Source organism: Vanellus vanellus (assembly GCF_965231255.1).
Source record: "Vanellus vanellus genome assembly, chromosome: 12".
Taxonomy (NCBI): domain Eukaryota; kingdom Metazoa; phylum Chordata; class Aves; order Charadriiformes; family Charadriidae; genus Vanellus; species Vanellus vanellus.
This window is the reverse complement of record NC_138917.1, coordinates 21,509,852-21,522,310: the sequence shown is the minus strand read 5'-3', so window position 1 is coordinate 21,522,310 and position 12,459 is coordinate 21,509,852. Positions and strand designations below refer to the sequence as shown.

The window sequence follows — 12,459 nt, the reverse complement described above, 5'->3', positions numbered from 1 at the left end:
GGAAACCCAGCTGGAACACTGGGCATCGCAGCGCCAAGCAGCCTCACGGAAGGTGCTCGTCCTTTGAGCCAGAGCAAATCAAGCACAGAGCACGGTTACTGCTCAGGCTGCAAAGGCACTTGCCAGCACATTCACCTTTGAGGAACGGGCTTCTCTGGCTGCCTGTCCAGAGATTTCTCTCCCACCATGGCCGTGTTGAAATGCAGAGCTTAACTTGGGGTGAAACAGCAGGGGAACCATACAGAAAATCTGACCTTCAGACTCTGGATGTGACTCTCAACACGGGGAGCTGAGCTAAACCTGATACCACAATGATGCAAGTGAGACAAAGTCTCCTTAAATAGGAATACTACAGAACTATGGGGCGTCAAACGCAGGCTGGGAGTCTTGAGGAAGGCAAGTGGTATGAAATACTAGGGGACCTCAGGCCTGTCCATAAGAATTTTGGAAAGAATTTGCGTTTATTTGGATAAAGAGTACTACGGTTTAGGTTTAAAGGAATTCTTTAAATGCAGCAGCGCCTGGCTCGAGTCATCAGATTTCCATACAATGGAGAAAACTCCCACTCTTACAACATCGCTGCTGAAACCAAACAGAATTAAGCCTTTCCACGTAAAAAACCCAACCACCTTTATTTGTGATGAATAAATAAAATGTCTCCGAAAGAAAACCTGAGGCCACTCTCCAACCTTTTCCTGAATGCTAAAAACACCCACTTCAGTACACTTCACCCCCACACAGACCTAATACCTGACACTGAGATGCTGAGTAGGTATCACAGATTTCTCAGCTAAGGGCAGAGCGTGACTTGGATTTATCTGCAGTACCGTCCCTACAAAACCTCAGCGCAAGCCTTCTGAAAAGACAGACTTTCACAGCTTTTTTTTTTTTTCCAAGGGAAGAAAATAAAGACCCCAGAATAGGACTAGCAGGATCTTTGACTGGAACTGAGGAGGTGAAGACATCTGCCACTGCCTTTCAGACAAGAATGAATCCATCAGCTCCCTGAGGCCTCTTATCTTCTCTCACAGATGATAATCATGCCCTGGCATTCCTTAAGATACACTCTGAGCTGGGAAAGCTATCGTGCACCACTAAGATGCTCCAACCCCCAGTCATCCCTGCTAACTTGAATAACAGTGAGCACGCAGAGTTCCCGAAAGCAGCAAACCTTCAGGGCGTGATTTTCAGAAACAAAATGCATCTAATCATCCGCTCAGTTTTCTTCAACATTAACCAGAAGTGCTTACACAAATGTAACGACCAGTCACAGGGGTCTATTTACATGTCTAACGAGGCCGGACTCTTACTGCAGAGTCAGAAGTGTGGGACGTGGGAGAAGACAACAAACTAGGGCAGAAAGCCCACGCAGTTCTCCATACCACAACAGACTCCAGCCAGGAGACCAGCTGACGCAGGCAGGGCTCCAGGCAGCTCTGGTTCCGCTTCACTTTCTGCAGAGAAGTGTCTTTCAGTATCTGGAATACATACAAGATGCAGCTTGAATCATGGGTACGTCCACACCTTCCCCACATCCTTTTTTGTCCGCAGAACAACTAAGATGGCAGGATCCAGAGAGGCCAAAGACATCCTCTAACATCCACTGAAGCCATACTGGTGTGCTGTCTGCTTTGAGGAACGGCTGAGAGCTTTGATCAAAGCACTGAGGGTTCATCTACATCTAGATTCAGCACATGCTGAGCCAGGACTGGGGCTTCTACACTACTGTAGCCCGTACGTTCCACACCAGTTTGTGGCAAACCGGATCAGATTTGTTTTTCTTTTTCAGGAAGAAACCCAAATTGATCCATCAACTTGCTGCTGGGGAAGGCACTTCATCAGCAATAGGAATTTCTTACACCAGATGATCAAACACCTGGTCTGGCATTAGCAGGGCCTGTGTAAAAAGTCCCCTCATTTTTAAAACAGTTTGTGCAGGAGAGCAGGAAGCAACATCCCAGCTCAAAAACATTATCTTTCTGCAGCTGGATGCTTTGCTGGTCATCTTGTTTATTATGGGGTTGAAGGCAACTACATGAGGAGGAGGATGTTAGGGATCCTCAGGCAATACACATCACACTGGAATAGAGCAGCAGTGAAGAACACATTTAAAAAGCACCAGTGGAGAAAGGCAAACACTGGGCCCCCAAGGCCAACAAAAACCTCACCCTAGGAGCTCCAGTGTATCAGTTCAAAGGAACCTGTGGTATGTCTTCAGCAAGGTCAGATGTTTTATTGTGTCAGTAATCTAGACATCAAGTGTCCGGCATTCGTATATTTATAAAGACAGTGTACGCTCCCCACGCACCTTCAGCAGCTTTGCCTTCATGGAGGCAGTGATCGAGGTCGGGTTGATGAACTGGAAGGACGGTGCAGCATTATTGGGGTACTGGACAGGGAACATCACCAGCATCCTGACTCTGTGATTGCCGCAGTGCACTGACACCGTACAGCTACGACTCACTGCATCCATCTGTGTGAGGAAAAGCAATTGCTCTGTAGTTAGACCTTTAAACTTACAGTGGCTTAAATTCACGCCGAGGGGCTGATTCCTCTGCACACCCGTAAGACAAAGTCATGCTATTCTCAAGGGAACACAGCGACAGCAAAAAAAAAAACCAACCCAGGCAGACGGGGACAGACTCGGCTCGCACCAGCAGACTGCCAGTCCAGCAGCCGGAGACCACAACTAGCCCAGGCAGCACCAGGAATTGGGCTCTGCTCCCAACAGCCACCGCAGCCCAGCCTGCTTCACTTGGCCATGGAGAACTCCAGGCCCAGTGCAGCAGTAATAGGCACCACCTAAGATCATATACTGCTGCCTCAGAAAAATACATCAGGATCATGCCCCGAGCTGTGAAACCACAGGGGTGGGGAAAGGAGACGGGCAGCTGCTTCAAGTCTCCCGTCCCAGTACAGCGCTGTGCCTCCAGCCAGCTCACATGCACAGAGGAGGGTTTGGCTTGCAAGGGAGATGCCAAAACTCAGGGAGAGAGCACAGGATAGGGAGGGCTCAGCAGATCAGGTTGAGAAACAGTTGAAATGAGAGCAGCTGCATGTAGTGGAACAAGTCACTTTCCACTCTGCAGTCTAGGCAGAGAGGAAAACACCATCCAGCCTTCTTGGGACCAGTGCCAGTGTATTTACTGTGCTGAACCACTTCCCTCACTCCCAGTGTCTGGGATTATCCTCTTTCCTACCACCCCTGTCCACGAGGATCTCTATAGCTCTAAATAAACCTTGTTTACAGACAGCAAAAAAAGGTTCCCCCGAAAAAGCCCCAATGACCCAGTCTGTTCACATCCCCTCCTAACAAGCCAGCAAAAGGAAACTCTCTACCTCCACATTGACATTTCGGATCTGCACGTTGATCAGTGAGAACTCCTGCTGCAGTGTTTGAGGCAGCCCCAGTTGGTCCGTTTTCTTTCCAACCAGTGGGTCATTCAGGAAATCTTCTTTTAAGGCTGACAGGAAAGACAAAGAACAGGTTGAGACAAGCTATAACAAACAGACTTTTGGCACGCGATGCCAGGAGGCAGCCGAGACAGCAGGCTTTCCTCTGGTCCTCCGACACATGGAGACATGAGTTTTACCTGGCAAAGACCTGAGAGCTGGAGGATCTCAGCTGTTGTTTAGAGGCACGGCTTCTGAGCCTTGCTCTTCGAAAAAACAAACCTGTCTGCACGCAGGTTTCCCAGGAAGGTTACAGAAGCTGTCTGTAGAGCCCTAAATGGTCTGTCTCTACTCATTTGAGACCCCTTCTCCTCCCTATGCAGTACTGCCAGAGTCACCAACAGCTGAACTGGAGGCTCTTGGTTCAGCAGGACAGAACTGTTGCCAAAGCAGTCTCCAGGAGGACCTCTGGTCTTTGGGACTCACACCCCACCACTCTTGGCTTTCAGGGAATGCTTCCAAAGCATAATAAGGCTTTGGGAGGGAGAAGAGGGTATTTCTGTCCCTAGTAGAGGCTTAATTCATTTGCAGCACCCATTTGCATTTAATGTTGCAAAGTACTCTAGTGCTTTAATGGTCTTTAAAGACTCATCTAAATGCTGGGTCTAGCCAGCCAGTTCCAACAGTTTTCAGGAGGATAGTAACCCCTGAAGGCCAGAATACATTTAAACAGCCAGGCAAGCCTGGCAGGACACAGGAATTATGGTTAAGATAGCAAACTTGACTGAGTTTCAGAAGAATTGGTCTCTGCCTGTGGTTGCGCCTGGCTTTTCCCTCGTATCTTGCTATGTACCCCCATCAGGGCAGCTCCTTCTGAAGGGGGTTCCACTGCGGCACCACGTCCTAAGAAAACCAAATATATGTTTTGATGATGGTTCCAAGGACACAAGGGAAGTCCCGATTATTCAGCTGTCATTCTCACACTTGCACAGACTATTCCTAGCAAAAAAACAAATGACAAGAAATGCGAAAAAGCTGTCCTTTTACAGACATTTGCCTAAAAGTCACTGAGTTTGCTGCTGGGGGAAATATACCTGGTTTTACTGCTGCCCACTGGGTTGCTGAATTTGGATAGGTAGGATGCTTAGCTACTCGTTCCTGTTTGCAATTTTATTGTAGTGCTTATATATACTTCACAAAAGCAAGCTGAAAAAGGGATTAAAGGAAGATCAGTGGCTCCCCAGGAAGATAATTATTTCTAGCTCAAGACACCACATAGCTTACTGAAAAGCCATCTCTGACGTTCCCAATATGGCCAGTACCCTGCCTTTGTCTTCCACTCCCATTCCCTTCCAATTAGTTTCTAATCCCTCAAAGCCCACATATTCGTTTATATTCCTAAAGATCCTTTATAGGCAGCAGCCAGTGAGGAGCTGTACACTGAAAACACAGCTGGTGGGCTTTTTCATTTATCTGCAGAGTGCTGTTCCCTTCAAAGTTCCCCCAAAGTGCTTTACTAATATAACACGGGGAACTTTGTCTGCAGCTGAAACGCAGTCACCTCCAGGGTGAAACATCAACAGTCCACAATAGCTTTTAGGCAAGAAAGAACTAAAATTCCTACCTAGGGACTTGCTTGTGCATTGGTCCTGCAGTCACAGTATTTGCAGCAAAATCTACCCTGCTACAGAAAAGCCATTTTCATTCCCTTTGGCCACAAGGGAAACCTTAACAGTCTGAACCAAAGCCAGACACAGCCCCCCACCCCCCCCTCGAAACCACCAGATGTATGAATGTGACCTCATCAGGGACAGCGAAAGAGTTAACTCTCTCCTGTGGAAAAAGAGAGCTCAGGCAGCCAGAATGAGAACACTGAACGCTCCCAGCTGCAGCAAGAGAGGCTGTGCTTCCCCACACAGTACTGCTCATGGTCAGCACAGGTAACCAGGACTTTTTCTATCATATTATAAAACCCTCATGTAGACAGAGGTGCTGACAATTTTTAGAAACTCATCCTGCTGCCACACAGGACAGGGAGCAGAGAACTTCAGTGGGATTTGCTGGGCAGGAAACTTCCAGTTAGGAAGAGATGCCTTCCCTAAGGGATCTCACGGCTGGCTCCTTTATTCAGAGGACGGATGCTAGACCACTTCCTCCCCTTCTCTCCAGTTTGCCGGCAAGTCAAAGAGAGAATCAAATTGCTTCCCAGTAAGCCTCTCACATGGAGATCCATTGTAGCACTCTGCTACAATACAGAAAGGAACTGCAAATTTAAATCCAAGCTGACACAAAGGCATGGGAGCGCCCATTTCTCCTCCCTCGGTATTAGACACAGAAATCTCTTTAGATAGCTTTTTCACATGCATATCATCACCATAGGTCTCAGCTGCTGCAATCTCTCCTATTCTGGTACTTACGCTCTTCAAACACTAAACACCCTGAATGTTTAACCTGGCCAGAGCCTTAATCACACAAACCCTCCCTTGCATTCCTTCCTCGTGTGCCTTCTCTTCCATAAAGCCAAATCAATGCTTTCTGTTGAAGCCTCTGACCCACTCCCATCCATCCATCCGGTACTCAGAAGTCAGAGATACCATTCCTTTCCCTCTGCTCTGCCAGTCCTCAGCCACCTCTCATCAAAAATCAGGAGTTCTCTCCATATTGCTTCTGGCAGATGGGAGAAGACACCAGCAAGCATCTCCATGTTAGACCAGTACACACGGTGACCCCAGCAGAAGTGTTTAGGTACCAGGTGTGAGGTAAGGGGCTTGTGTCAGAGTGCCTTACCCATACGCCCCCCTCTTCTGTGGGCTCACCTCTCAGCTTAAACTGAACTACTTTCTTAAGAGCCAGAACTGACTTTCTGATTGCCTTATTCTTGGCAGCAAGCCACAACTATGACCTAAAGAGAGTGCAATTAAATGATACTAGTGACAAGGAAGAGCTCAGTTTTACAGCTAGAATGACATCATTGTGTTAAGAGGAGAAAAAACTTGGGAGGACTATCCTGAGAAACCCCTATGTTTTCCCTCCTCCCACATGGGGAATCCATTAACCTTTGAAACAGCACCATTTTGTGCTTTGCCTACGATGTTATTTTCTTATGCTAAGATGCATCTTCTTCCCAACACAAAGATAGCTGGTGTTTGAAGTGCCATCGCTTGTCTCACCTTCCTCGTCCCCATGCCCAGAGTTATGCTGGGGCTCAGAGTCCTGGGGGTGAAGGGTCTTGTCTGGCTCAGGCAGATGAGAAATCCCATCGATGAGGTCCTCGACTCCATCCAGGATATCGTTAGCGCACAGCTGAAAAGAACAAGCACACCCACGTGCTGCACAACAGAAACCAAACCGTGGAAAGAGCCATCACTAAACAACTCGTTTCTCCAGGGAGCTGGATTTGCAAGGTAGGTCTGTCCACGCAACAGTCATAACTAAGACCTCAGCATTGTTTCTGTGACAAAGACAGATGATCTTCCACTTTCCAGCATCCTCAGCTCTGTCACCTCAGACAGCCTGGCCAAATCTCCTGCTCGCTTACAAAGCCACTTAATTGACAGGGCCAGTCTAAATAACAGAGGTTTTACTTTAATAAAATCTAAAGCTGATATGACTTTAATTCATTGAGTTAATTTGTCAAAAACGGTTTAATTTTTAAGATCAGATATAATAGTAGCACACTTTCTGCTCTTGATATTTACACTCCAGTAGAATCTAGAGACCCAGGTACATCCCAGGGGCCCTAGTGTTCTAGGTCCTGTATCAAAAAGAGACCATGAAAACTTGTATTTGAAGTTCAGCACAAGAAAATAGGGAAGATGAAGAGAAGAAACACAGGGAGGAGAAAGAATAAGGGTGCAATGTAGCAAATTACAGCATTGGTCACCAGCAACATGCCATCACGTGTTTGATCCAGACAAAAACAATGATAAAAGAGTGGGAGTCAGCAGAGGAAGAGTAGAGGCTCTGACATGGGTAAACAATTGGTTTAAAGACAGGAAAGAAATAAAATATTCACAAATATATCAGGTAGGAGTAAAGGGTCATTTTTCACAGAGAAGGTTTGTTACAGACCTGCAGGACTCCTGCAGGATCTGTGCTGGGAACACATGCTTCTCAACATATTCATTAAAAACCTGGAATAGGAGGTGAATAGCAACATGACCAGGTTTGCTGATGCCACCAAGTGATTCAGGGTAGTAACAAGAGTGGCTGACTGCAAACAATCACAAAAGGACCTGACAGGAGTTATGATATTAAAATGAAAGATGAGCTTCAGTTCAGATGAATATAAAGCAATGCATACAGGGGAAAACCAGCAAGTTCAGGCTGACTTGCGGAACAAGATGTAGGGGCCAGACTAAGCTGATATTTTCATGGAATTATGCCCAACAATTTAAAAAACAAAACAAGTACTGGGAATTCTTTGGAAAAAACAAAGGTCAGATCCCCTCCCCAAAAAGAATATAGTAGAACCGAAAAAGGGTCACGAAAGGCAAAAAGACAATCAAAGTCCTTGTACAAGGGATGAAGCAAATCAAGACCTTTTGACTTGAAAGAGGCAGCTGAGGGAGGATACGAGGGAGGTCTACAGAATCATGAGTAGCGCAGACAAGATGGCAGCTCATTTCATCTTCAGTGTAAGGAAACTAGCAGGTTGTGAAATAAACAAATGAAAGGAGCTGTTTTTCCACACAACATGCAGAAAAGCCATGAAACTCCTCGTTCACGGGATGTCTAAGATGACAAAAATTTAAACAGGTGCTAGAAAAGACAGAACATGTCTATGGATGTGAAACTCATCAAGCTCTGTCAAATATAAAGATGCCAGACTCAATGAGACTCTGAGCTGCAAACTGCAGGCGGCTGGGAGGGCATTCGAGAGAAATATCACTTCATACTTGCCTTGTTCTTATCCTCTTCCAAGACGTCCACAGCTAAAGATGAGAAAGGGCAATATGGGCCATCGTGGCCATATGAACCTCTGGTCTGACCCAGCACAGCTGTGCTAGTAATTGCATCAGCAATTTGTAACTGCTGCCAGCCAGCAGAACAACAGGATTCACACTGCCTGCACCAGGCTAAGAGGCAAAAGAAACAAGCGGAGGAAGCAGAGGGCGCAATCCCTACGTTTACCCAATATCTAAAATGCCAACAAGGACTCATACAGTCTTGCAGCCATGGAGGTGGCATCTTCAGAGGCAATGCAAGCAGTAACTGATCTCCACCTTTCCCAAACGACTTCTACGCTTACTGTTACACAACAAAGTGGCCTTGCACTTCCACAGACGCTTTTGAGGCACAGACACAGAGGGGCCTCATCACAGATCTCCTTGGGGATGTTTCTGGGCTGGAGCTGAAGAGGAAAGTGAAGCGGCAGCTGGCTGCTGTGTCTGCAGCTCTTGGATATCAGGAGCGACCGGGAGTGCAAGGAAAGGGAGGTGAATCCAGCCTGGAAGAAAACCATCTATAGTTCAAGAGCAAAAGTGTTTACGTACCCTCTGCAGCTGAGAGTCAATCCGCCACATCCGCAGAGTCTGATCACGGGACCACGTAACCAGCTGGTAGTCTTTAGAACCTAAAAAGGACAGAAACAGCTTATAGACCCTACTGAAAACAGAGACTATCTCAGCCCTGCATTTAGTGTAAACAGATTCAAGCAAGCCAGCAGGGAGATCCAATGGATACGGCACTAAACCAAAAGGCAGAGCGAGTCCTTTTCTGCTTTGAACTCACCTAGGTGCATCAGCCTTTATGCCTCCTTCACCATGATTACCACACCTCTAAACAGGGTATAATTTACAGGCAAAAAGAACAAAGTAAGTATAATGACTGTGATGCAAGTTTTCCTCCTAGGAACGAACAACATCTACCACAATACTTATTTAAATAGAAGAAATAATATTGTTGAGATACATTCATTTTTACAATAACAGTAAAGTCAAAATATCTTTTAGTTCGTCATACCTGTTTCAGGACGCAGACATTTTAAAACATCTCTAAGCTAAGAGAAGCTGGTTCTACCCTCCCCCTTTTTCCTTCTGAAAGACTCGGATGGTGCCAAGAAAAGTTCGGGTTGTAATGAAATACACCTAGCCACATACTATCTACCAACAGATAAAAGTACACAGACTTACTTATGCCCATGTTTAGGCCTCGTGATACGGTTTAAGTTTCCCTTGTCAAACAGCTGCTACACTTAAGAATTTGCTGCTGCACAGCTGCTTCCTACACCCCTCTGCCAAGGCACAGGGAGCACAGCAGACACTGTGGAAGGAGATTTGCGCTATCTTGGTTGTCTCCGCATTAAAGCGGACTTGGAATGCTTATATGATTATGTTGCTTGAGATGAGCACAACTTCTAGCCTCGGATATGTATTTGTGAGCTCAGCTAAGGCAACACAACTGTGGTTCCAGACCACTCGAACGCTCATTCATAAGCTGTCTTAGACTGCGCCTCCAGATCCTAACACAGTTCTATATCGCTCTCCTCTTTTTGAAAGGGGAAAAGCAAGGTATAGAGAAGGAGGTGACCTAACTGAATTGCCCCAGCAGCTGGTGGCAGAGAGTTGGACCAGAACTTTTACATGACACTGCAAAGCGGTACCACAAGTGACACCAAAGCCAGACATGCTTGTTCTGCCGATGGCAGCTGAGATGCTGGAAACAAAACTGCACTCCGTGCGGTTATCCAACCTCTAACACAGAATCTCCTATATTTAGCTGCCTACACTGGCAAATTTAGTCGGGATTGAACTCTAACAGCAGCCTCTCTATCCCATGCTCTTCCTCCCCTGCCTTTGCCAGCACACAGATAAGGTGGGTTTGCTGGGTCTGGGGTCTGGGATATGCTGGAGGCTGCTGATCTCGGCACTGATGCAAGGGGTTAACTGGTTAGCCTGCAGCTCTGAGCAGGGGGAGTGTGCACCCATCTAATAGTTTGTACAATTTATTCTGAAAGATCCATTTAAAAATAGACTCACAGGAGAGTGGAAGCAATTAGAGTCACCGCTGACCCACTCAGCATTCGGTAGATTTGCTTTGTTAGCATGGAAACAACAGGGCAACGCTTCTGTGGGCAGTGCCATAAAACAAGCACAGAACAGCGGTAACTTGAGGCTGGGGAGGAAAGTGGGTAGGAGCTACACCAAGGAAAGACAAGAGTCAAATGGTGATAGCATAAGCACTGCAGCCAGGAGCCAGGCCTCCACCCCACTGGTTAACCGAATGCCGCAGCGCAGGGGAGAGAGGGCATCCAGCCCTGAACTCACCTTCTTTCTGCTTCCTCCACTGAAACTCCAGCACCACATCATCGTGTCCCACGAAAGTGTGGACAGGTGTGTTCAAGTCAAAGACATTCCAGAGAAGAAGACTGTTCTCTCGCCGGAGCTGGGGGACCATCACTGTGACTAGCCCGTTGCTGAAAGGCTTGAGAGAGAAATGCCCTTCCAGTTAGCCGTGGGGAATTACGCTCCCATGCTGTTGTTATCATACTCTAATTTCTCCCTTTTCCCACCCACAAGAATACAAGGGTTTTAAAGGAACTCAGCACAAAACAGAACCAGGCCTAAAACTGGGAGGATCCAAGGCAGTTGCTGTGCAAAACCAGTGTCTTACAAGGGATAAGATGCAGCACACAGAGATACTCAATGCAGCTCGCTTAAGATTAATTGTTTCTTTCTGCTGCTTCCTCACTTTTCAGCTGTGATTTCACCCTTGACTTTTCACATGGGATCCTTGCAGCAATTTGCCTGGAACTGTAAGAACTGCTGCCTGGGGAGTGAGCCCCAGCAGCTGCTCAGGGTCACGATGCTCAGAGGAACACTGGAACCCAGTCCCTACGTCCCCCACCGTGGGGATGGGGAAAGGGGATCAAAGACCGAAGGCACAGCACTGGCTTCAGGCCACGTTCAGATGTCTGGGGAAGAGAGCGGATATGACTGATGTTAAGAGCCTTAGCTTCACATGGCTGGGTGCTTGCTCTATAAAAGGCAACAGTTCTTGGATTTGATACGCTGTAAGAGCCCACTGTGGCACACTTGGAAACCTTGGGAGTAGAGGCACTCAGAGAAGGCAGAAGAATGCCGCATTGCTCTGTGCAACAGGTACCAATGCTGGAGCTAAGCAGAAAAACAGGACAGCGAGAGCAGCAGCCGCTTTCTGAGCCTCCTGCTCCCAGAGCCAACCACCTGCACCGGGGTTTTTCCCCCTGTGAGGATGATGCCAAAGACTGGGATCTCACACTGCTAGTCATTCCTTTTCCCAAGTGCAGACATTGCTTTTCCAGGCCTTTTAAGCACCAAGAGGGATTTTAAAAATGAACTTAATCATGTCCAGCAGTAGAACTGGTGAGAAGCCCTTCAGCAGTTCTTCTTTATTTAACGTCTCTTTGTGCATTCACTCTCACAGCACAAGTGGGGCTGGTGGGAGTTTCTCACTCACCGTGTATCTTGCCTTCCAGACGGGAACCTGGCAGGGAAGGATATTGAGGTATTTCCGAGGCTGACGGTAATCCCAGAACTTCAAAAAAAAAAAACAAAAAAAACCAACAACCCAACAAAAAGACAAGCAAAGGCAGAAGTCAGCTGGCTATACTTTCAGGCTGCAGTTTTCCATGTGGCTTGCAGATATAACAGAGTGAAAAACACGCCAGGGCGCCCACAGCATCATTAGTAGTCCCATTCATTAACAGCAGAGATGGCCCCAAAGGACAAATATCAAGCTACCAGCATCTGGCAGCATCCCTTAGCCAACAAGTGACTTGGGGTCATACTCACAGTGATCATAGCTTGAGTAATTAGAGCAGGGAGACAGGCAGCCTGCTTGGGCTTTCAGAGCTACAAGGTACCCTGCAGGCTCTCAGCCAATGTGCCAGTCCAGACTGGAGGCAGGCCCCCCCCCCCCGCTGTTACTGCTAATTTCGTAATGAAGAATCTAACCTTTTGCTTTGCTAAAATACACATCAACTGCATTTGCCTCAGAGCTTAGCTAAATGTGAATGAACTCCATTTGGCTGATATACAAAGCACGCTATTTCCCCCCCAAGTAAAACACCCTGCATAGCAGTGC

General features: G+C 47.1%; 1 protein-coding gene across 3 annotated transcripts in view; it reads right to left on the bottom strand.

Annotated features, from left to right (window-relative positions):
* Nucleotides 1-12,459, bottom strand: part of WDR59 (WD repeat domain 59) — a 50,484-nt gene that overhangs the window by 22,174 nt on the left and 15,851 nt on the right. For all 3 annotated transcript variants that reach the window (XM_082489336.1, XM_082489335.1, XM_082489337.1), the window contains exons 9-15: nucleotides 11,833-11,910; nucleotides 10,662-10,818; nucleotides 8,889-8,968; nucleotides 6,564-6,696; nucleotides 3,340-3,464; nucleotides 2,309-2,473; nucleotides 1,383-1,478 (exon numbers count right to left, since the gene is read on the bottom strand). In XM_082489336.1, coding sequence (XP_082345462.1) covers nucleotides 1,383-1,478; nucleotides 2,309-2,473; nucleotides 3,340-3,464; nucleotides 6,564-6,696; nucleotides 8,889-8,968; nucleotides 10,662-10,818; nucleotides 11,833-11,910 — 834 coding nt within the window. The remainder of the gene's footprint in view (nucleotides 1-1,382; nucleotides 1,479-2,308; nucleotides 2,474-3,339; nucleotides 3,465-6,563; nucleotides 6,697-8,888; nucleotides 8,969-10,661; nucleotides 10,819-11,832; nucleotides 11,911-12,459) is intronic.